This window comes from Hemibagrus wyckioides, linkage group LG01 (genome assembly GCF_019097595.1).
Source record: "Hemibagrus wyckioides isolate EC202008001 linkage group LG01, SWU_Hwy_1.0, whole genome shotgun sequence".
NCBI classification, from domain to species: Eukaryota; Metazoa; Chordata; class Actinopteri; order Siluriformes; family Bagridae; genus Hemibagrus; species Hemibagrus wyckioides.
Genome location: NC_080710.1, coordinates 18349544 through 18372774, shown reverse-complemented (window position 1 = coordinate 18372774; position 23231 = coordinate 18349544). Strand labels below are relative to the sequence as shown.

Below are 23231 nucleotides of genomic sequence, written 5' to 3'. Positions count from 1 at the left end.
TACAATTTTCCAAATGCGTTTATGATGGAATTTTATTCTAAATTCAGATATTACAGGCAAAAAAGTCAACTTCAATCACATAGCAAAAACAAACCCTCAAATATTTACCTCATGTTTTTTGATAGCTTTTGATTACTTTATATATATATATGTATTTTGTAATTATTTTTATTTCTATCACAGTCTATCATTTGTCCTGTTGGGGCTAATTTGGTAAATACTTTTCTGACGATTAAAATTTATATTCTTTAAAAACCATTCGAAGCTTTCTGAATGTGTGTTTGTCAAAAACAAAAAAAATGACCGAATTGCCAATATGAGTTTCTGTTCTAAAGCATATTGATTGTGAAGTATGCATTGCAGTATGGCTGGGTCTAAAGCAATTTCAGGAAACCCCCGTTGATACTGTTTAATAAATTCAGTTCTATAAAACAACTTTAAACAGGCTGTCTATTTTTTTAGTTAGATTTAAGATTTAATGAAGGCATGAATAAAGACATAAGTAGCCTGCTACCATTCAGCTGGTTTTCAGAACTACATTTAAATATTTATGAATATGAATGTCCTTAATGCAATGCACCTCACTGATTACAAAGAATATGAAACACTAAGTAGTGTCTGTGAGACATTTTTAGATATTAGGAAAAATTGAAACGTAAACAAAATTTTATTGGAAATATACACAAGTATTATTATTATTACTACTACTACTACTATTAAGGTAACCATTTTGGACCCAGCAGATAAACAACTAACATTAAATTAGGAGGTTTGTGGAATATAAATTCACATACACCAGAGGTTCCCAAGCTAAATGTTGCTTCATTTACAAAAGGGGTCGCTAGAGAAACACTCCTCTTTTCTTTTATTTATTTGTTTAACTAATAAACATGAGAATTACCAAAGACTTATTTTGTGTGCTGATATTTTTAAATGACATTCAGACAAAGTGAATGTAAATAAAGAGGATGCCTGTTATTTCAGGTTAGCTCAGCAATAAAAAAAAACAAAAAAAACATCCATGTCTGCTAAAGTAACTAGCCTCATGACTTAAATCACATCATTTTACTGTTCATTTTACTGTTGTACTGACAGTTATTATGAACAACAAATACTTATGGGTTTTCCTTTCACAGTTAGTGTTTAAATTAAATAAAAATTCACAAGGAACAACCTTCCGAAAGGTTTGTTTTACAAACCAGTCTTGGATAGAGAAATACTAAATACCTCTGAATATAAGGTGAGTTTTCTGTTTGAGACACAGCAATGACAATAATAGACAATAATAGTGACAATAATCACTAAAGTGGCAAAATAAAAAAAACCCAATCATATTTAATTTTGAGACAGACAGGGATGTTTTAGGCTAGAAATGCAATTTAGTGAATTCTTAAATCTTCCAAATATATGTAATATAAGCAGATGAGTGTGTTGCAGCTTCTTCTGGATGCAAATGTTTTTACAAAGCAGGCTATCCATCAGAGAATAATCAGGGCATCACACCTCCAGTGTCTACCATTTTTCATAACAACCATTTCAATACTCATAAAAATGATAACCAAAAGGGAGTTATGAGAGGAAAACATGAAAGAACCAAAGCATTTATTGTCATGTGCACTGTGAGAAAAACAATTTTCCCTGTACAATGAAATTCTTTTTTGCTGTCCACAGTGAATGCCAAGACAAGTGCAAAAGCTATGTAAAAAATAAACACACACACACACACAATAAAAAATAAAACTATTCCACATAATTAGAAATATAGACTATGTATATCTGTATGTGCAAGTGCACAATATTACAATAGCGCAAAACAATAGTACAGTAACATGTGCAAATTGAACTGTAGATAATAATAGCAGCAGCAGTAACATTAACAATGTGAAATTGAGATGCAGCTACTTGATAATAATAATAATAATAATAATAATAATAATAATAATAATAATAATAGCAGCAGTAACATTAACAAATGTGCAAAATGAGAAGGAGCAATTTAGTCCAACTAAATTGGACTATGAGATGAGATGAGACTATGTCCTGTGGCTACCTGTTTAAAAGTCTAATGGCTGAGGGAAAGAATGATATGTTATGGAACATGAAAGAATTGTCACTGTTGACAATGCTAAACAAACAAACAAACAAACAAATAAACAAGGAACATAGTAAAATAGTCCAAGAATAATGTTTGACAAAACCATCCCTAATTAGCAAGCCTGAGGCAACTGTGGCAAGGGAAAGCTCTCAGATGGTAAGAGGAAAAAACCATGAAAGGAACCAGACTCATTTAGGAGACACTAGAGGGTGTGATTATAAATCATTATAAACACCGGAAAGTCTGATTATGAATAATGTTCTTTCTACTGTCATTAACAATCAAAAAGAATTAAAAAGGGTGTCATACAAGCATGTGGATGTTTGTCATGGTGCTTTTACACCATCATCACAACCACACTAATTATAGTAAGTAGAAATAAAGTGAAATGCCTCAAAAACAGAGGGGTTAATTTAAAGAATGGATAATATTTCCTCTCATTAACCCCTCCTCCATGTGTGTTTTGTTATTATATTGTAGTGTAAACTGAACCGTTTAGTTCAGGCCACAGTACTCCAGATCATTAGGTGGCGGTAATGCACTGATGCTAATTTGCCAACAGCCTTTAAAAACCGTAGAAGAAGATAAAGACCTATTGCGCAACAACATGGCTGCCTAGTGTACAAGGTTTTGTTGTTGAGGAATGTTGACAGTTCAGACTGCGGTTAATATACAAAGATGCAAACATCGCGAGTGATATAGTTAGGAAGCCTCGCGGTAAGATGGGAGTGTGGCGTCTTGCGCGGGTTTTGTCCCGGGCATTGTCGCTTAAGAAATCGGCGTGTGGAGGAGCTTTGGTCACCACCAGTCCCTCCTGGGTTCTCTCCAGTGGTACGACTGTGCTGCAGGGCAACACTTCCCGCTCTTACTTTTCAACAGGACCACCAGTCACAGAGAGCACCGAGCTAGTGTACAGGAGTCATGGAGATCCATCACAAGTGGTCCAGTAAGCACGGGTTACATAACATAAACACGATCCCACCTCCAGACACCTGCCATCAGTTCTGTTGCCTTTTGTCATTGGCAGGTTGGATACTCGCAAACTTCCCGAACTGGAAGCTAAAAGTGCCCTTGTGAAAATGCTTGCAGCTCCCATCAACCCTTCGGATATAAACATGATCCAAGGCAAGAACAATGCGAGTACAAGACTTTATTGTGGTTTCATTGTCAAGCTTTCACATTTTACTTGATTTCATGAGAAAACCTAGAGCAGATAACTGTACAAAAAAAGTTATACATGAAACAAAAGAAGTATCTCTGCTCCAACTTGTTCTGACCAGCTACCATCTGTCTACTCCTCTAATTTTAGTATTAAGGAATCCCCTACTACTACTGCAACATCATACAAGTGTTGTTTTTTTGTTTTGTTTTTTAAAAAAAGAGAATGGTAATGTTGAAACATTTAATAATCAGTTTGATCAAGGTATAAGGAAGCTTGAAATTATCTTGCTTACCGGCAAAGATGGTCTACCACTTTGATGAGCATGGCCTGCGTTTTGTCAGCTGGTAACTAGCCAGACTAAACTGAATTTTTTCAGACCTGTTCAAAACAACTAAAACTCTTCTATTAATGCACTATATCATAATAAACTGCATATGCGCAAGCAAATATGCATCACTGCTGAGGTTAATTTAACCCACTGCTATTCACATGCTCTGTCTGCTTAAATAGGAACCTACGCTATACTGCCTGATCTTCCAGCTGTTGGTGGTAATGAGGGAGTGGGTCAGGTCTTAGAAGTGGGCAGTCAGGTCCAAACGGTGAAAGTGGGTGACTGGGTCATTCCTAGAGATGCTGGTCTAGGTAAGTCTGTAATGTAGCTCCTGTATCCACAATATGCTTAATTTTTGTCATATTTTTTATTTTTTTTATTATTATTTTTTTTAATTTACATATTTTTGTATAGGCACATGGAGGACTGCTGCTGTTTTCAGTGAAGATGATCTGGTGACAGTGCCCAGTGATATCTCCATCCTTTCAGCTGCCACTCTAGGAGTCAACCCTTGCACTGCATTCCGAATGCTCTCTGATTTTGAGTGTCTCATGCCAGGTAATTTTATGCCAGTGATAAACGGTTCAGTATTATTTTGGCCTCATGTTAAAAAGTGAATACTGTTCAAATGTGCGTTTATTATAACCTATGATTTTAGGAGACACAGTCATCCAGAATGCAGCTAACAGTGGAGTTGGACAGGCTGTGATCCAGATAGCAGCAGCAAAGGGTGTCCATACAATCAATGTAGTCAGAGACAGGTAAAAAGATCCTTTAATGATTGTTATAATTTGGCTGCAATTTTTTTTTAGCTCAAAAAATAGTTTACAGTTCATTTGTATTCATGGATGAAGTGAAAACAAAAGTGTATGATTTGCTTCTCCAGACCGGACCTACAACAGCTGACTGACAGACTAAGAGCAATGGGAGCCACTTACGTCATTACAGAGGAGATGTTAAGAAAGCCGGAAATTAAGGACATCTTCAAGGTTGGTTTCCAAAAATAATAATTAACCTAGGATTTTAGTTTTAGATGGCATTTGTGTGTGTGTGTTTAACTAGAGCAACACTACAATGGCTAGTTTATAAAAAAATAAAAAATAAAAACCCAAGAAAGCTACTAATAATCTAAATGATGTTTATCTGATACAGGCTTGTCCTCGACCCAAACTGGCCCTTAATGGTGTGGGAGGAAAAAGTGCCACAGAGCTTCTTCGACATTTACAGTAAGTTGCATTGCTAAGAAAAGCAAGTGGATTTAATGATCAAGGAAGAGTTTTGCTGATACTGTTTGTGCTCTGTTTTGTGTAGAACTGGGGGCACCATGGTGACATATGGGGGGATGGCCAAGCAACCAGTTACTGTGCCTGTGGTAACCTCATATATTTTAAACTGCATACAAGGCATACGTGTATATACTGAGGGTCTTTTAAGCTGTCTTAAAAGGGTCTGTTTAAGCTGTTCTTTCTTTGTTTAGAGTGCTCTCATCTTCAAGGATGTAAAAGTACGAGGATTCTGGGTCACTCAGTGGAAAAGAGACAATAAGCAGAGTAAGCACAAAAACTCCTACTTTGTGAATTAACAAACCTCATTATCCTGGTGCATGTATGGAAAACAAATACACTTGACATATGATGGGACATGGCAATAAGTTGTTGTTTTCTTCTGTGATTTGCATAGATGAAGAGGCGTTGCGTTTCATGTTGGAAGAGCTAAGTACACTAATCCGTGCTGGAAAGCTGTCAGCCCCATCCTGCACAGAAGTGGAAATGAAGGACTTCCACAAAGCTCTGGACAATGCCATGAAGCCATATATTTCCTCTAAACAAATCCTGGTCATGTGATCCCTCACAAATTCAGCTTTTAACAATAGAAATTATTGCACCATATCCATATACAAAAATTGTGCTTTTAACATTAAAATCCAATAAATACTATCAATTTGTGTTATCTTCAAAAATGTTTCATATTATTTGAAGCCTCGGATACTTTGTATTATTTAATAGGTTAAATTTTTGCACCTCACCCAGTTTATGCGTATGTTTGTGAGGATGAATTATTTTCTTTTACATATACACTGATAAATGGAGATATGTCTCTTTCTGATTAAACCTTAAACATAAGTATGAGTAGAGTTTCAATACCAATATTGCACAATGCAGAGCATATAGATTTATGTACAATCATTAGGATTAGTAGCTGGCCCACAGGCTTATAGCAAGTGTGAACATTATAGGTAGAAGTGCTGGGATAGCAGAAGAAGCCCCTTCCTTCTCCACACAGTGCTCATAAGCCTCAAAGCTAACCTCTCTCATAGCACACACATGGTCAATACGGCAGTCTGCGTTGCATACTGATAAGTCATAGTTTACAGAGTTGAAGCCATAATATTTCTGCAGGTAGCAGTTCTCATGTGCTATCTGTTCCAACACTTGGTGCATGGAGATAGGGGAAGCATCCGGCACTTTGAACGTTTCAGTCAAACGATACTCCTTCTCCCAGCGTGCACGTGCCATGTTTGCATGGGTCAAGTTCAGGTAATAGGTCACTATGTCCTAAAAGATTTTGGAATTGAAGAGACTTGGTCACACAGATTGTCTTTAAAAAACGAGGGAGTTTTAAAATGAAAATGTTTAACATTACACTGATCAGCCATAACATTATGCCTAATATTATGTGCCCCCCGCCAAAACACCCCTGACCCGTTGAGGCATGGACTAGATCCCTGAAGGTGTTGATATTAGCACCAGATCCTTTAAATCCTGTAAGTTGGGAGGTAGGGCCCCACAACCTATAGGACTTAAAGGATACTTTTGATAGATACTGACCACTGCAAACCAGGAACACCCCACAAGAGCTGCAGTTTTGGAGATTCTCTGATCCTAGCCATCACAGTTTTGCCCTTCGTCAAACTCGCTCAAATCCTCACAATTGCCCATTTTTCCTGCTTCTAACACATCAACTTTGAGGACAAAATGTTCACTTGCTGCCTAATATATCCCACCCACTAACAGGTGCCATGATGAGGAGATAATCAGTGTCATTCACTTCGCCTCTCAGTGCTCATAATGTTATGCCTGATTAATGTATTGGCTTAAGGGTTTGTTTTTAATTAATGGTTTTTCTGGATGGATGCTTTAACCATACCTCAACCAAAAGTGTTTTAGTGTTATACTCAAACACCCGAATGCCAGGATTATTTGCACCATCTACCACTCCAGGTAGTGTTGTTTTCCAGGGTGTAACTCCTGGACTCAGGAACATTGCACTGATTGGAGATCCTGTACAAATTAACTTAGTTATTTTGTGACAGAAATATTCTACTTATTGTCATTAATAATGTTTTATGATTTATAACGCTACATATGTTCACAATCAATATGACTGATGATACCTGCTGAACTGTAGAACATCCGAAAGCTGTCAGTATGGTGGTGACCAAAGAACTGGCCGATAATAATGTCATGATGTTTCTGAATAAGCTCTATATATTGTTGATTGAACTCAGGCCTGAACCATGGCTTATGTCGTTTCTTCTCAAAAAAACCAGGAGGGACATGACCCACAATGTACACCTGATTAAGGGAAAAGAGGCAGTACTATTCATATGAACATTATACAATACAAACGTCCATTATTTACCCTTTGTTGATAACTTGTGTAATATAAAGAAAAATGTGACCTTTTCCTTGTTTTTGACAGCTTCAGTGAGCACTTGGTCTGCCCATTTAAATTGGTCTGCTGGATCTTTCATATTTTCTGTGATTTTGTTCTGGTCATAATACAGATTAGTATTTAGGACCAGAACTCTGAACCCGGTTTGATTTAGCAGCTTTTCTGTATAATATGCACCTGAAAACAAAACAAAATGAATTCCTCTTAAATATTGAAATTCATTTCTTACATTAAAAATCAATCAGACCCATGGTTAAATGTGTTTGCAGAGGTTTCTTCAATATCTTTGCACATTTGGAAAGACTTCCACAGACTGTTTTACCTTTTCTAAAAGTATCCCTTGATGCTGGATCCAGCCAGTCTTCCCATAGCTTTTGTACTTGCTCATAAATGTTGCTTTGTGTGGGTGGCAACTGACTCTTTGGATGGTAATCATGATTGCCCAAAGCTGAGTAGACCTTTGTTTCTGAGAAAGCAAAAAAAAAAGTTTCATGATCTATACTTTTAATTGCACTGGATATACCTAGGTATGTATGTAATCCATATATTATATATATACAGTACATACTAGGAAACAGTGTTTTTATGAGGTTCGTGAGATTGCCAATTATTCTCAAAACTGCCTCTTCTCCCAGTTCTTCATTAGGAACGTGAGGTGTATCATCGCTGTGGAAAAGGTTCAAATATTTAGTATTAAATGTCAGAAACTATATGCTGGTTGAAACACATTTCATGGATGACATTTATTATCAATGTAAATAAAATTAAAGAACTAGATTTCTGTGTTTAAAAGGGAATAAGTTCACAGCTGTATATTTTACAGTATCCTTAAGAAATACGTATCCCGAATGACAGTGAATACCCAGTCCAAATAATGAAGTCTGGATCAGGTAGGATATTCTTCATAGCATGCACTGAGGAACTGATGAGGTCCCATGGTGAATCACAAAGGTAGTCTCCAAATTTCCCCGCTTGTGGGGTTGGACGATTCCCACTTGAATCACATACTGATCCTAAATTTCCATCTGTTAATTTGTATGTAGGATCCCAGTGGAGGTCTGTGATATGCCAAAAGCTACCTGAAATGCATAAATGAAATGTACTTGTATCATTTTAATCTACACTGTGACACCTAAGCCACTTTCATGTCTTTACTTCTAAGCCAGACCACACAATCTCAACAATAATGTTAACATGCATGGTAACTTGTGATTATATTTTAACTTACCACTGCTGTACATGTTTATAGTTAACTCCTAACTTGATTCAAGAGCCAAGGACTATTTTTAAAATTTGTTCTCCACCAGTTTTGTATTCCTATAATACTGCCTTTAATATTTATATAGTACACTAGCTGGTTACATACTCTTGAAATACTTAATAATAATCATCATCATTTTAAGCTTATTTCATCTTCACAGATGTATATGTTACAGATAAGCTTTTTACAGTACTCACCGGTCAACAGCTTGCCTTGCCCAGAGATACTTAAAACAGCAAGAACAAGAACTTTCAAGATGCAGTCCATAGTGAGACTTCACCAACTACAGTGAAAGCAGAAAGCAGCTGGCCCATGATTTAGCAAAGGCATGCAATCAACAACTGCCAGTAAAATGACAGATAAGATAAAGCAGATGGTGCAAGTGGACTGACTCACATTAATATCTTAACCCATTTAACACCACTAGCAAAATATATGTAATCAGTAACAAACACTCTTGAAGCCTATGTTAGTACATGTTCATTAAAAAAAAATCAGTTGTCAACATACGTGTTTCCCCAGCACTGTTTTCTGCTTCTTCTTCTTTTTTTTTTAAATCAACTGGAGTAAAGTCATACACCCAACAGCCTAAAGGGGAAAGTGAGATGAGGACTTTGTCCATGCTATGAAAGTGAACAGTAATTAGCCGACCCAAAGCTAGGCATATGTTGTTGCAACATAAGTATAAGTTGGATCAATATCCTGGCAAAAGAGCCTAAATGAATGCATAACATGAATAATAATGTGCTCATATTATTAATAATATTTGCATATGATAAATAATATTCACAATATCTTTCATTAGTTTTCTAAAATGTGTCTCATTATCTACTGATAATTTGCTTCTAAATCCAAATATCCAAATATTATACTGACACAATAAAAATGGGAAAAGGGGGGGAAAGGGTGAGATGAAAGAACATCAGGCAGAGGGCAAAGTTTGGGTGGAATTTAAGTAGGTTATAAGTGGTTGTTATCCATCATAGAAAAATACCCAGCTACCATAGTATTGACAAAGCATAGCAAAATAGTTGTGGTTTTGGTGGACTTCTACAGAAAAATAATAAACTTACTAATAAAGAGGTGCAGTAGTAGGGCACACATCAAACTTTAAGTATAGTCTCTAAGTAGCTATTAAAATAATTTTGAGGCATAAGACAAAAAAAAATATATGGCTCAAATTACATACAGAAGTGTGGCATCTGTCAGAGATGTCATCCATGTTAGGATATATTAAAGCCAAGCCTTTGAACAGTGAATCCTGTGTACATATTGTGTTTGTACATTATGTATTCTTTTAAAGGCACACTCCCACCATTCATCCACAAATCCTCACCCAGCTCATGCTCCCAGACACATTTAGATTTAGCAAAAGAAAGAAACACTAAATCCAAAAGTTGACAGTAGATCCTTGAAATGATGACTTTTGAGAGAGGTTGAACTAAGGGAAATTTGCCCACATTTGTGGTAAACAATTATAATTTATAAATAGGATAATAGAACAGGTGACAAATTGGCTGTTTAAATACAGAGGAAAGTTTTACACAACTGCAAAAGTACAATCCTTATAGAGATCACTGAAATATCTTACATTTACATTTCTGGCATTTAACATTTCTGGCATTTGGCAGAAAAACACAATATCATATAAAATTTTAAATGGGAAAACATCTTGATCTCGTAATTGGGCGTCAACTCAGAAATCTAATGGACGAGCCAATGGCAAGGTTACTTAACTGCCAAGAGTCATTTTATAGTGCACTATGATTTTCTGCTCAATATTGTATCATGACATTTGCTGGGTTGATTTCAAAAAATTGGTCAGTTTTAAGCCATTTGGTGGTTTCTTTCACAGTGACACCAGTAATCCGATATAATTAGTCACTCCACCTGTTTTATTCCTAAAAGTTGATACTACACGGATCAGGCATAACATTATGAGCACTGAGAGGTGAAGTGAATAACACTGATTATCTCCTCATCATGGCACCTGTTAGTGGATGGGATATATTAGACAGCAAGTGAACATTTTGTCCTCAAAGTTGATGTGTTAGTGGCAGGAAAAATGATTGATTAATTGATTGTGAACATATGTAGTGTTATAAATCATAAAACATTATTAATGACAATAAGTAGAAAATAACTAAGTTAATTTGTACAGGATCTCCAATCAGTGCAATGTTCCTGAGTCCAGGAGTTACACCCTGGAAAACAACACTACCTGGAGTGGTAGATGGTGCAAATAATCCTGGCATTCGGGTGTTTGAGTATAACACTAAAACACTTTTGGTTGAGGTATGGTAAAAGCAGCCATCCAGAAAAACCATTAATTAAAAACAAACCCTTAAGCCAATACACTGATCAGCCATAACATTATGAGCAGTGAGAGGCGAAGTGAATGACACTGATTATCTCCTCATCATGGCACCTGTTAGTGGGTGGGATATATTAGGCAGCAAGTGAACATTTTGTCCTCAAAGTTGATGTGTTAGAAGCAGGAAAAATGGGCAAGTGTAAGGATTTGAGCGAGTTTGACAAGAGCCAAATTGTGATGGCTAGACCACTGGATCAGAGCATCTCCAAAACTGCAGCTCTTGTGGGGTGTTCCGGGTCTGCAGTGGTCAGTATCTATCAAAAGTGGTCCAAGGAAGGAACAGTGGTGAACTGGTGACAGGGCCATGGGCGGCCAAGGCTCATTGATACAAGTGGGGAGCGAATGCTGGCCCGTGTGATCCGATCCAACAGACGAGCTACTGTTGCTCAAATTGTTGAAGAAGTTAATGCTGGTTCTGATAGAAAGGTGTGCACAGTGCAGAGTGTATGACGGGTCAGGGCTGTTTTGACAGCAAAAGGGGAACCAACACAATATTAGGCAGGTGGTCATATTATAATTATAATAATGTTAATACAGTTGATACTTACAATTATTTCACACTCTGTGTTGTTTCGTGTAGCCCTATGTTGTTTTTAAGCAGCGCCATGGTCCCGGAGGAACGTTACGTCATATCACTATGTATTGCTTCAGTTATATATAGTTGCAATGGCTATAATAAAAGCTTCTCCACTTGACTCGACAACTGTTTAAGCAAGTCTATAAGCAGTATTTATCTATTAGATAAATGGTTCATGACAAATTTTGACAAATAACATTTTACCATAATGAAATAAAAACATTTTTATTCATCAAAAGCAAGCGCTCTATTTTTATTATTTTTTTCTTATCAAAAGTTGTACCACATTCGTATCAATAAAGTTTTCATTTTCAAAACTTGGCTTTCCCGGCAGTTTTGAAACGCATGCGCGAACTCAGTGGCTGCTTTTCAAATTCTTCTCTACTCCCTATATAAGTGCACTGCGTAGCCTTTAAAGTAATGGCTTCTGAGCCCTACGTAGTGTTCTTCAAAAACCTACAGGGAGCCAATTGTAATCCAGCCCCTGTGAATATCCTATGCGCGGGGAATACAGGCATTGAGCGCGGCACGAAAAACATAAGTGTTATTGTTTGTGGAGGCTGCTAACTTCATTCTTATAGTTGGAAGAACTTCTGGCTCATATTGATAAAATGTGGAATCAAGGTATGCAGCTTTAATAACTTTAATGTCCGTAACTTTCTTCACAAAGTTTGAGGGCTAAGTCGGCTAAGAAGTATGCTCTATGAAGAGATGATACCGTGCTAGCGCATCATATATTCAACCACACGGACTCCTTTAGCTAATTTATTCTCTTAAGACTATAGTGAGTTTAACTCCTCTTGCTTAACTAGCTACACTTGGAGGAGATTATTGAGGCGGACTTGTCATCAACTCAATATAAATAAAAGCAGTCTAGCTTTATTATGGATGGCTATACTCATCTGTTCTGATGTGAATTTGAAGGTGTAGCAGATGAGTGTTCATTACACACATAAAAAGGGGTTGCCAGTGTTTTATGTGAATTACTAATACTACTTACTAATCATTGAATTAAATTAAATTACTAAATAAATTTACTAATACCTAATACATGCTAATGCATCAAAAAGCCACTAGAAGTCGCCATCTAATGTTAGTTAAATCGTCGTGGTCTTTTACATGTCATTAAGAAGGAAGACATAAAAGTTGTCTGTATGACGATAAAAAAAAATTAATCATCACAGATTGTACTAGATTATAAGAAACATCTGTTTGTGATCAAGGTTCTACAAAGTATATACACTGTATTGCCAAAAGTTTTGGGACACCCCTTCAAATCATTGAATTCAGGGGTTGGGCTTGGCCCCTTAGTTCCAGTGAAAGGAACTCTTAATGCTTCCACACACCAAGGCATTTTGGACAATTTCCTGCTTTGTGTGAACAGTTTGGGGATGACCGCTTTCTGTTGCAACATGACGGCACACCAGTGAATAAAGCAACGTCCATAAAGACATGGATGAAGACAACCCAGTAGAACACCTTTGGGATGAATTAGAGAGGAGACTGCGAGTCATTGCAAAACTGGGACGTCTGCCGTTACATGCACATGAATTTAATATGGAGTTGACCCACCCTTTGCAGCTCTAACAGCTTCAACTCTTCTGGGAAGGCTGTCCACAAGGTTTAGGATTGTGTTTATGGGAATTTTTGACCATTCCTCTAAGAAGCGCATTTGTGAGGTCAGGCACTGATGTTGGACAAGAAGGCCTGGCTCACAGTCTCTGCTCCAATTCATCCCAAAGGTGTTCTATTGGGTTGAGGTCAGGAATCTGTGCAGGCCAGTAAAGTTCCTCCACACCAAACTCACTCATCCATGACTGCTTTGTGTGCTGGTTGGGCTCATGTTGGAACAGGAAGGGGTCATCCCCAAACTGTTCCCACGAAGTTGGAAGCATGAAATTGTCCAAAATGTCTTGGAATGCTGAAGCGTTTAGAGTTCCTTTCACTGGAACTAAGGGGCCAAGCCCAACACCTGAATTCAATGATTTGAAGGGGTGTCCGAAAACTTTTGGCAATGTAGTGTATTCAAAAAAAGAATTATTTAAAAACACTGTAGTGGTAGTAAGTATTTGGGATATAGACACAAAGGAAATGTTATAGATGGAATAACTTGTTTGTGTTACTTGTAAGTACAGCCAAACAGACAGTAGTGATGATTGAGGATCGCCCTTGTGCAGATCAGACAGAATTTATATGCTGGTGGTGAATCAACTGATCCTGATCTCTGGTGTATTGAACCCCAACATCTACTCAAAAAGTCACTAGACTTGTTGCTGGCTGTGCTCTTTTTTTTTTTTTTTTTAAATTAAGCAATCAAAGACAAAGTCTCATGTACTGTAAATGGCCTGAGTTAACTCTGTGGTTTTCTTCTTCTTATCTTTTAGGATCATATGGAGAGGCTAGCATGGGTGGAGGATACACTCAGTCACCAGGCGGCTTTGGCTCACCTGCAGCTTCCCAGGGAGGAGAGAAAAAAGGGGTCTGTATTTGTTATATAGTGAAAGCACAGACAGACCATTGCTGTTTCAAATAGCCACCCATCATTTTGTTCCTTTATTTAGTAGTGTGTATTACATTTGTGTGCTTTTTGTAGAGGACACGGGCACAGCAGATAGTCCCCTGCACAGTGTCACAGCTCATGTCTGCAGCCCAGGCAGAGGATGTCTTTAGAGTAGGCGAGGTGGAGGTTGCACAAGTGAGTTTCACTTCCATTAAAGTAATATGATGTATGACTAATTTCTCCTATGGCATCCTGTATTAAACATTTATAAAGTATTTCTCTTTTTTTCCCTAAGTGATGCAGTGATTTGTGTGTGTTTCATAGGTCACTATTGTTGGAATCATCAGAAGCACAGACAAATCCATGACTAACATTCAGTACAAAGTGGATGACATGACAGCGGCTCCCATGGATGTAAAGCAATGGGTAGATACAGAGGTAGGGCCAAAGCAAGATGCTTCCTTATTTGGTGTAGCAGATGACATGACATAAGAAAATTTAGCTTTATTAATCTCCGGTAGGGGAAATCCAAGTCAACACACGGCATAGCTAAGAGGAGTACTAGTACCATATATGTCAAAAATAGTGTAAAATAAAATAGTAAAAAGTAAAGAAGCTTTTTAAAAAATTTAATTAAATTGTCATTTCAGCCATATATAGCTGATGCAGTACATGGTCAAATGAAACAACGTTTCTCTGGGACCAGGGTGCTACACAAAATAACGTGAAGTTATTATAAAGTGCATAGTGTGCAACCTAATGCATAATATAAGTTAAATAGAAATAATAAACTATAATGGTGACAGTAAAATTAATTATTCCATTATAGAAAAAGCATGCTATTGTTACATCAAGAGTAATTCGATGGCAATAAGTCCATAGTCTAAAGTTTAGATTGGTCTGGTAAATTGAGATTTTACATTACAAAGCATTTTGCTTTATAAGTTTTAGATGTTTTTTCATAATTATCTCACCATTTTGTATGTGCATGGCTCATTTAGGTGCACTGAAATGTTTCAAAAGAGGAATGAACTTCCTCTTCAGTAAGGCTAAGATAAATGCAGAGTAGGAAAAGTTATTTCTTAATTCTTAGTTTAGTTCTCATTCCTGTTTCAGTTGTTTTATAGACTGAAGAGAGAATGTGTTGATTCCAATGACTATCTACAGCATAGTTAAGGCAAATGTGTTGATTTTAAATTCTACAATGGCATGACTAACATAATTATACGTTTATATTAATTTGCTCATTCTAAAATGCATTTTATTTAACACATATGGAAGTAGAAGTGTCAGCACTTTGTAAAAGTCCTGACACAGGCATCATTTTCTACAGGGTGGGGCACAGAAACGTTCCAACATGTTTGAGGGCAATGTTTCCCGGACGGCTCATCTCGATTAGAGGTGACATCCCGTGGGCGGCGCGCTTGCCCGATCTAACGCCCTGTGTTTTTTTTTTTTATGGGGATATCTCAAGGCAGAGGTTTTTAAACATCGCCCCACAAACCTGCTTCAGCTGAAGAATGTTATTTGGCAGGAAATAGCCCGAATTTCGGTGGACATGTTGGAACGTGTAGAGGGAAACGTCAGAAATCGGTTGCATCAGTGCACAGAGAACGGTGACCACCAGCTTCAAGATATTTTGTTTAAAACAGCATAATTTGAAATTATGTTCTTTCATTATCAAAAAATAAATTTTGTTCATCAGCAGCAATTTTTCTTTCATTTTCCTTCAAAAAAAGTGAAGTTTCTGCGCCCCACCCTGTATTATCATTCTAGTTATAGAAGCCAAATGCAGTCATTTCCTCACCAGCACTTTTTCACACTCCTCTCTTAAAGTTGAAGGAGATTTTATTAAAAAAAAATCAGATTGTCCCCAGGAACCACAGATTCCTCTTTCGTGAAGGTTCAACGTTACTTCCCTAATGTTAAATGTAACTAGAAATAATTAGTGTGAATAATAATGACATGTAATTATCTTGGCCTTGGAGCCCAGGTTAATGATTTATCCACCACTGTAATCAGTTTCATTCACTGATATTTTCATTTGAAAAGCATATAAATTGCTATTATTTGTGCAATTGTATACAAACAGTTTGATTGTGGTGTTTAGTATATGACCATTTCTTAAAATTTGATTCTGATACAAATTTGAATTACGTTGCATCGATAAGTGTAGATGCAAATAATATTTTTTCTATAAAAAAAAAAAAAAAAGTGCAACTTGTCACTCTTAGGATCCCAGTGTGGACAGCTCAGTCATTCCTCCGGACACCTATGTCAAAGTCTCTGGCAATCTGCGTTCGTTTCAGGTAAAGAACAATGATTACTTTTGATTTGTATTTATTTTTTTCCTTTACTACTTATTTTTATTTGCAGTTATGAATTGTATTAAAATCAAGCAGTTGTGTTGAATGCATTTTAGAATTCTGCCACTGTTGAGTGTTGAGTATTTGTTCCCACATTTATTTTTGTTTAAGATTTTGCTCCCTGATAGATGACATTATGAGACCAGGAAAAATCAAAACATCATTAGGAACTTCCTGTTTTAATTTTGGACTATGCTGCTACAAGTTATCACTCAAAAATTCACAAAAACAGCAAAAGAACTGACAGTTAATACAAGTTACATGAATGTATAATAATTGTATATTAATATAAGTGTATAATAATAATTTTAAAAGGGTGTTTTGGGTGCTCTGTTATTATATTACACCTTGGAACCCCCCCCATGTTCATTTGAGCTCCTCTTGCTTATTGTCTGTTTTTATATCATTAATGTGAGCTGAATATAGCAGCTCCCTTAATGTTAGCATGCAGCTTATAGATTCTGCACATAGCATGGTAGCTGAAACTGAAAGTTTTTTTTTTTCCTGTAACAGAATAACAGGTCTTTGGTGGCATTCAGTGTCCGGCCATTAGAGGATATGAATGAGATCACATCTCACATGCTGGAGGTTGTACAAGCTCATATGCTGCTTAGCAAGCCACACAATATGGTGAGAGTCCTCTGCTCAGCCACAAAACCAATTGTGTTTCCTGTGCAACAACAAAACTCCTACCAATGTGTTGTAGTTCATATAACAAATGTGTTAGTACTGCTGGAAACATGCATGCTCATCTATATTATATACAGGATATAATGCGTAAAATTAGCATGACTAAACGGTATGAACTCAAAAAAAAGGTTTTTTGGGGTTTTTTTTAAAGTCTGTTGTGTGTAATCTGTGTGAATGCACTGTCAATAGGCTGGAACCAAGTGAAAAATTTTTTCCCCTCTATTTTTTTCAGACTGGAGGAGGAGGCGGCATGAACAGCAGCATGGTGCCTATGTCCCGCCCTGGCCTGGGTGGCATGGGCATGAGTGGTAGTTACGCTGGTGCCAGTGCCATGGCAAATAATGGATTAAACCCTAATCAAAATCAGGTAAAAATTTATAATAAATCCATGAATACCAGAGTATATTATTATTTTAATGTAAATATAAGATGATTAAGTTACTGAAATGTTTTGTGGTGTAGTGCAAATGGTTTCATTCTAGTCTGATTCCATACTTAATATTTGAGTCATTGAAGTGGTTACTGCAGAAACAAATTGACATTACTCTTTATATAACAGCGAATGAAAGAATTAAAGACACAACACTCAATTTGTTTGTGATTTTTTTTTTTTGTTGTGTAGGTTTTATGTCTTATAAAGAGCTGCCCAGAACCTCAGGGGATCAGTATACAGGAGCTAAAACAAAGACTAAGTGGCATGAGCATGACTGTAATCAGGTACCTGTTCCTTTCTCTTTGCATACTTTTTACACTTATAAATACACATCTATACCTTTTTCTGTCATTTGGCCAGAATTATGGATTGGAGAACGATTGTATAGCATGATCACTACTAAGGTTGGACCATGCAACATTAAAGGCTTTAAATACTCATTGGTGCTTCCAAATAAGGACCTAAATTAAAACCACTCTAAAAAATCAATAACTTCTATACTTCTTATGCAATTCTTTATGAACAATGGGCTGCTGCTAATGTTGTGTAATGGTGTAGTGTAGTAATTATATGTACCAATTTCACTAGTTCAGGGAAATGTTTTTTTGTTTGTTTTTTTTTGTTTTTTTAGCCAAAGGACCCCTACACCTACAGACTCCCTAATTACAGACCGATTTCTTTAAAATTATTACTATTTATCATAGCCGTGTACATTTCTTTTCATGAACCAACAAAACACATTAGGTCCAATTTAACTTTAGTTATAAATATACTTGTTTAAAGGATCAGTCTAAGAACACGGACTTCATAATAATTGTTACATCATTGATGTAACATATATCATTGATTATGACGGGTTGTGATTTGCACCACTATAAATGAAAGTGACAGGCCCCCTGACTTTACTTCACACACTCTGTGTGTGCGCACAGTTTGAGAACTACTGCACTAGACTACGAGAGTGAATTCACTAAACACCACAATACACTTCATTGTATTCACAGGCAGGTTGTGGACTTTCTCAGCAATGAAGGACACATTTTCTCTACTATCGATGAGGACCACTTCAGATCAACAGATCAAGAAGCCTAAGACCCATCTTGCGACTTTAAGCACTGCAACAATAATAGTACACCTAAATCTGTCTGTGCTCACACATTGTATTCACTTCCTCAACAAGTGCAAGAAGCATATACTGGACAGGAAAGAGTCGTGTCGTCGCCAACATTCAAAATGAGTGTAGTTTGCAAGCGGAAATAGAAAATCCAGAAAAGAATAGCAAACAAGTGTTTTTTTGTAAACATTTTAATATAAATGTACACATTATCCTTTAAAAGACATTTATATCGTTTAATAAATGGTTCATTCTTTTTCTTCTTTAGATGTTATTATTTGTTTATTTTCATACTTCCTAATAAAAAAGTTCAAATACAATCTCTATATGCATTACACATTTCAAACCACAAGACTATCTTCTATGAAGTGTCATTTTCAAGATTATAAAGGACTAGTAAAACATGATATGATCAAGAGCAGTTAGCAAGTCTTCCACAGGTTCATAGTCATGGTCGCTGTCTGATGGTTTTCTTGCTGTTTAGGTTAAAAAGGGGAGGGGGTTCAAAATTAGTCAGAAGCAATGTTTCTCTGTAGGCCTTGATATTTTTTTTTATTTAGACATCTATGAAATAGATTAAAGCATTTTTTTAATGAACACTGACCTGTATTATGTGGCTTTTCATGCTGTTGTCTTGGGGACTTCACATACATGTTTGGTATGGCTAAACTCTCCGTGACAGACTTTCTAGGAACCAAAGGAGGGGGTACATCTTCTTTCTAATTTGCATAAAGGAAGCAGAAGGAGAAGGACTGTAAAGATGCCAACATTTATGAGTAATTAAGCTGAAGAAAAGGGGAAGTGTTCATACATTGTGCTCAGGAGACTTGATTTGGTTTTAAAAAATTTGAATAAAGCCATAGCTAAGGCACATCTTTAAAATGTGAAAGAACACAAAGTAAAAAGGAAAAACAAAAAGCATCAGAATTTACCAGACAGAAATTAAATGAAGGTTTTAAGAGGTTCATGTGAAAAATGCTTACTTCATTTGGTGGTGGTGGAGCTGGTCTACGATTTGTTTGGCATGGAGGCGAACGGTCCAGTTTTGCAGTGTGGCTGCTTTTGATGGGCAGAGTGGCATCTTTAGGCTCAGCACACGCTTTTGATGATGGTAAGGCCAGTGATCTTCGCTTAGGAGGACGTGGCGGAGGATGAGCCATAGGTTTTTCGGTAAGCTTATGATATTCATGGTAGAATTCCTCTGTTACCTCAGTGACTGACTGTAGTTGAACCCCTGGACTCTTGCAATCAGGCCAGGGTAAGGGGTCTGTGATGAATGATAGAGATAGTTGCAGCCAACGAACAGGCAATTCAAAGCATTTGTCTGGAGTATCAGGCAAGCTGGCGAGCACAGTGGTCTCTTCTAGAATACCTTCCAATCTCAGAGCTGCTAAACCTGCCAGTGGATCTTTTTCCAAGGTTTTATCGTGATTCACCACTTTGACATCCAGAGGAAAGGAGAACTTCTTGACCAGTTCGGCTAAACCATACTTTTTCTTGTCTGACAGTTTCTCAACAAAGTTGGCTGGAGTAAATAGAGGGAGGCAGACCTCACTTTCTGTTCTCTCACTCTCATTCTCATCGTCATCGTCATCATCTTCATCCTCATCTTCAATCCGTTTGCAGATCAAGCTTTCCACACTCTGTGCAGCCTCTAACACTTCTGAACTATTTGCTGTCTGTAATCTCAAAACTTCCAGCTGTTCCCCAGCAGTAAGAGAAGGCACTCCTTCCTCCTCGACACCTTCAAAGTGCTTTGTCACAGATACTTTCAGTCCTGGAGAGAGACAGTTTGCCATATACACTTCATACACTGAGCTAAACTCCCTTGCTCTTCTTCGTATCTGGCCGCTATAGCCCTGAGAAAGCAGGAAGTACTGCTTGGTTTTTCTCCCCTTTGGGGCACATGCTAACACCATGTGAGTTTTATTGCACTTGTGCAGCACAAGATGCTTGCCTTTTTGTAGCTCTTTGAACCAGCTGCAGCAAAAGAACGAATTAGCCACAGGTCCCTCCAAGATCTCTGCCATAGTAGGAAAGGCCTCTTCTGACTGAGCAGCTACCTCAGCTAGAGATAGTGGAGTTACGAATGTTATATTCTTACACTGTTCAGTCACGTCAATTACATCCACTTCCAGGGTGGAGGGAAACGTCACTATGTTCTTTCTCACTGTGAAAATAACAATAATAACCATGCTTCAAATACCAAAGATACTTAGTTACATACTCAAACTAATGTTGGAAAGAAAGAATTATTGGGTGAGTTCAATCAGTAGTACATACTGTGCATGATGCCTTGGATTTCATAGACTGGGTTAAAAAACAAGGGGCTGCCACAATTATTTGGTGTTCCCTTAGAAAATCGTCTCCTGCACAGCCTGGTTGAGTACATGATCTCTTGAAGGGTGTAGCCACGGTCATTCTGGCATTCATAGAACTCTCCGTGACAGGAGAGGGGAATGTGCACTTCTGCAGAGGCTTCCTGCTGGCCCAGGAGCCGACAGCGAACAAAACTCTCCCCATTCTGATTGAGCTCAATAGTTAGAAGAGTCATCTTTGTTCCAGCTGGAACTGTGAGGTTCTCAATGACAAGCTCATTTTTGCTAAAGAAGGTGAATGAGCCAAAGGCATCCACACCAACAGGTAGCAGGCCTACTATCTCCTCTATTGTATTGTAAGGTAGCTCCTCAGGAACCAGTGTGAACAGACCTGAGGATGAGCATGAACAGTAAAGAAAAGGAATGTTCATTTTAGTTCCAGTGGTACTTGAATATAAAGTGTTGCATGTAGTTTTGTCTTCAAATTTTACTTGTCCTTGTGCATTCAATAACATTTTCCCTTCACTGCATTGTAATTTTTTTTAAAGATCTACTGGATTTACAATAGCAAGAATTTATTTTAACCTTATGTTTTCTTTTCTTTTTTTAGAGTAAATGTTTCAGGGGTTTTTTTTTTTTTTGGACAAATTGTTTGTACCACTGTCAAGTGTGTGAAACCATGTTTATTCAATTACTATTTCAAGACCTACCTGAATGGTTGAGGGGCAGCTCAAATGAGGTGTTATTGATAATGTCCTCACAAGAGACAGACAGGAGCTTAATGCCTGTAATCTTCACCAAGTCACCAGTAGACAAACACACTTCACACCCTGAGATCTCATACACTGAGCCTGTAAAACAATGCCCCAGTCACTACTAATTAAACAACGTATTGCAGTGCCATTGGCAGACAAGAAATTATACCTAACTATCCTGAGAATGAAAGCTCTAATAAAATATAGGTTGGACTATACAGCATTAACAGGGTTTAAACCGGCAGCTTAAATGGCATTAGAAGTGTTAAAACAACTGATGATTTACTTACTCAGCAACTACAGTGAAAGGAATAGAAATAAAAGAGTGGGCAGAAATGAACTGCATGGCTATTGATTTTAGATAATGATAATTAGCCTAATGTTAGTTTTATTTTAGTGAACTTGTTAACTAGATAGTTTACTGAAGTCAGACAGACACACTACGGAGGGACATTCGATAAAGTAACTAGCTGGTAACATTAGTACAAGTAGTGTTGTATAAGTACAAGTACAAGTAATGGTACTTATTTTATTTTATATTTATTTTATTAAATGCCTATTATTTAAAAATTTATTTTTGATAATCAGCATTTTACTTTATCAGTCAACAACAAAAAAAACCCTATAAAACATTGTAATCATAAATGGACTGTGGGGCTAAAAAATAAAGGTTGACTGACCTAAATGTCTGATCATGTGTGACCTGTGTTTTGATGATGAAGAACTCCAATGAAGTTAAGAAACAAGAAGGAAATTAAGGCGCGTTCAGCAATCCTTCTTAATAGCGACATATAGGAGCTTCATAATCTTATTATGCTCCTAATGAATATATTACATAAAGATCGCAGCATTCAAAAGTCAGGATTAAAGAATTAATAAAGCAATGCATTGTCAACAGCCTTCTTACCTTGGAAATAAACTCCAGAACAGACCTGCAATATGCGCGGTAAGGACGAATGGTCTACATTTTTGATGTAATCCTGCAGACCCAAAACATCGTCACTTTCCTCCATCCCTAAAAAATCATAAAACCCTCGACACTAGAGCCTACAAATGCGATTTATAATGCACAGGGTTTTTTTTTCCGACAAAGCATCTGAGATGTCACTGGTTCCGCTTCAGTATACTTTATAACCAGAGATCTGGCCACTTCCTCCTAACACGTTAGTTTCTTTTTAACAGTCCCAGTGAAATACGCAGACCATTCAACTTCTGTGAATTTTTTTTAACTTTTTTTTTTTTATGTGAACTACCGTGAAAACAAGTCGAAATGCTTGAATACAGAAATGCACCCCAGTCTTATAACTGTACTGAAGGATTTGTTAAAATTATGACGTATGAAAACTAAAATTACGTTCCTAACTCACACACGCACGCGCACACACCCAGATGTGGTCTTTGGTAGAAAAGCCATAAGGAAATAATAAACTTGGGTAATAACTTTTAGACTACTTTTTTCAGAACCCTGATAAGGCTATTCTGATAAACAAGCTGGGATCTGATCAAAGTATTAGTATGCAATACATTTTCACATATATAAATGCCCTCACAGTGAAGGTGATAGATTTCATAGACAGGAA

At 37.1% G+C, this 23231-nt stretch overlaps 4 protein-coding genes across 6 annotated transcripts; 2 read left to right on the top strand and 2 right to left on the bottom strand.

The window, feature by feature from the left end:
• Positions 1 to 2665: 2665 nt before the first annotated feature.
• On the top strand, positions 2666 to 5538 carry mecr (mitochondrial trans-2-enoyl-CoA reductase). Its single transcript, XM_058396538.1, has 10 exons — positions 2666 to 3041; positions 3123 to 3220; positions 3768 to 3899; positions 4003 to 4146; positions 4247 to 4349; positions 4475 to 4577; positions 4741 to 4814; positions 4900 to 4960; positions 5066 to 5138; positions 5269 to 5538. Exons 1-10 carry the CDS (start codon positions 2818 to 2820, stop codon positions 5430 to 5432), a joined length of 1176 nt encoding a protein of 391 aa, XP_058252521.1. The 5' UTR covers positions 2666 to 2817; the 3' UTR covers positions 5433 to 5538.
• Positions 4347 to 11588, bottom strand: smpdl3b (sphingomyelin phosphodiesterase acid like 3B). 3 transcript variants are annotated; one of them, XM_058396514.1, is made up of 10 exons: positions 11447 to 11588; positions 9035 to 9112; positions 8722 to 8829; positions 8126 to 8342; positions 7832 to 7929; positions 7586 to 7729; positions 7271 to 7440; positions 6983 to 7163; positions 6736 to 6869; positions 4347 to 6143 (listed from the first exon to the last, which is right to left on the bottom strand). In XM_058396514.1, the coding sequence occupies exons 3-10, from the start codon at positions 8789 to 8791 to the stop codon at positions 5781 to 5783; spliced, it is 1377 nt and encodes a 458-aa protein (XP_058252497.1). In that variant the 5' UTR covers positions 8792 to 8829; positions 9035 to 9112; positions 11447 to 11588; the 3' UTR covers positions 4347 to 5780. The 3 variants fall into 3 exon arrangements, with proteins under 3 accessions (XP_058252497.1, XP_058252488.1, XP_058252507.1); XM_058396505.1 differs by having other exon boundaries at positions 8722 to 8807; XM_058396524.1 differs by lacking the exon at positions 9035 to 9112 and having other exon boundaries at positions 8722 to 8807; positions 11447 to 11528.
• A 352-nt stretch (positions 11589 to 11940) lies between these two features.
• rpa2 (replication protein A2) lies at positions 11941 to 18845 on the top strand. Its single transcript, XM_058400382.1, has 9 exons — positions 11941 to 12099; positions 13860 to 13954; positions 14069 to 14170; positions 14300 to 14413; positions 16210 to 16284; positions 16855 to 16971; positions 17264 to 17398; positions 17654 to 17748; positions 18469 to 18845. The coding sequence occupies exons 1-9, from the start codon at positions 12087 to 12089 to the stop codon at positions 18554 to 18556; spliced, it is 834 nt and encodes a 277-aa protein (XP_058256365.1). The 5' UTR covers positions 11941 to 12086; the 3' UTR covers positions 18557 to 18845.
• Positions 18846 to 18917: 72 nt separating this feature from the next.
• Positions 18918 to 22936, bottom strand: themis2 (thymocyte selection associated family member 2). The gene is made up of 6 exons (XM_058400366.1): positions 22559 to 22936; positions 21607 to 21747; positions 20862 to 21287; positions 19562 to 20748; positions 19183 to 19297; positions 18918 to 19054 (listed from the first exon to the last, which is right to left on the bottom strand). The coding sequence occupies exons 1-6, from the start codon at positions 22662 to 22664 to the stop codon at positions 18972 to 18974; spliced, it is 2058 nt and encodes a 685-aa protein (XP_058256349.1). The 5' UTR covers positions 22665 to 22936; the 3' UTR covers positions 18918 to 18971.
• Between the last annotated feature and the right edge of the window lie 295 nt (positions 22937 to 23231).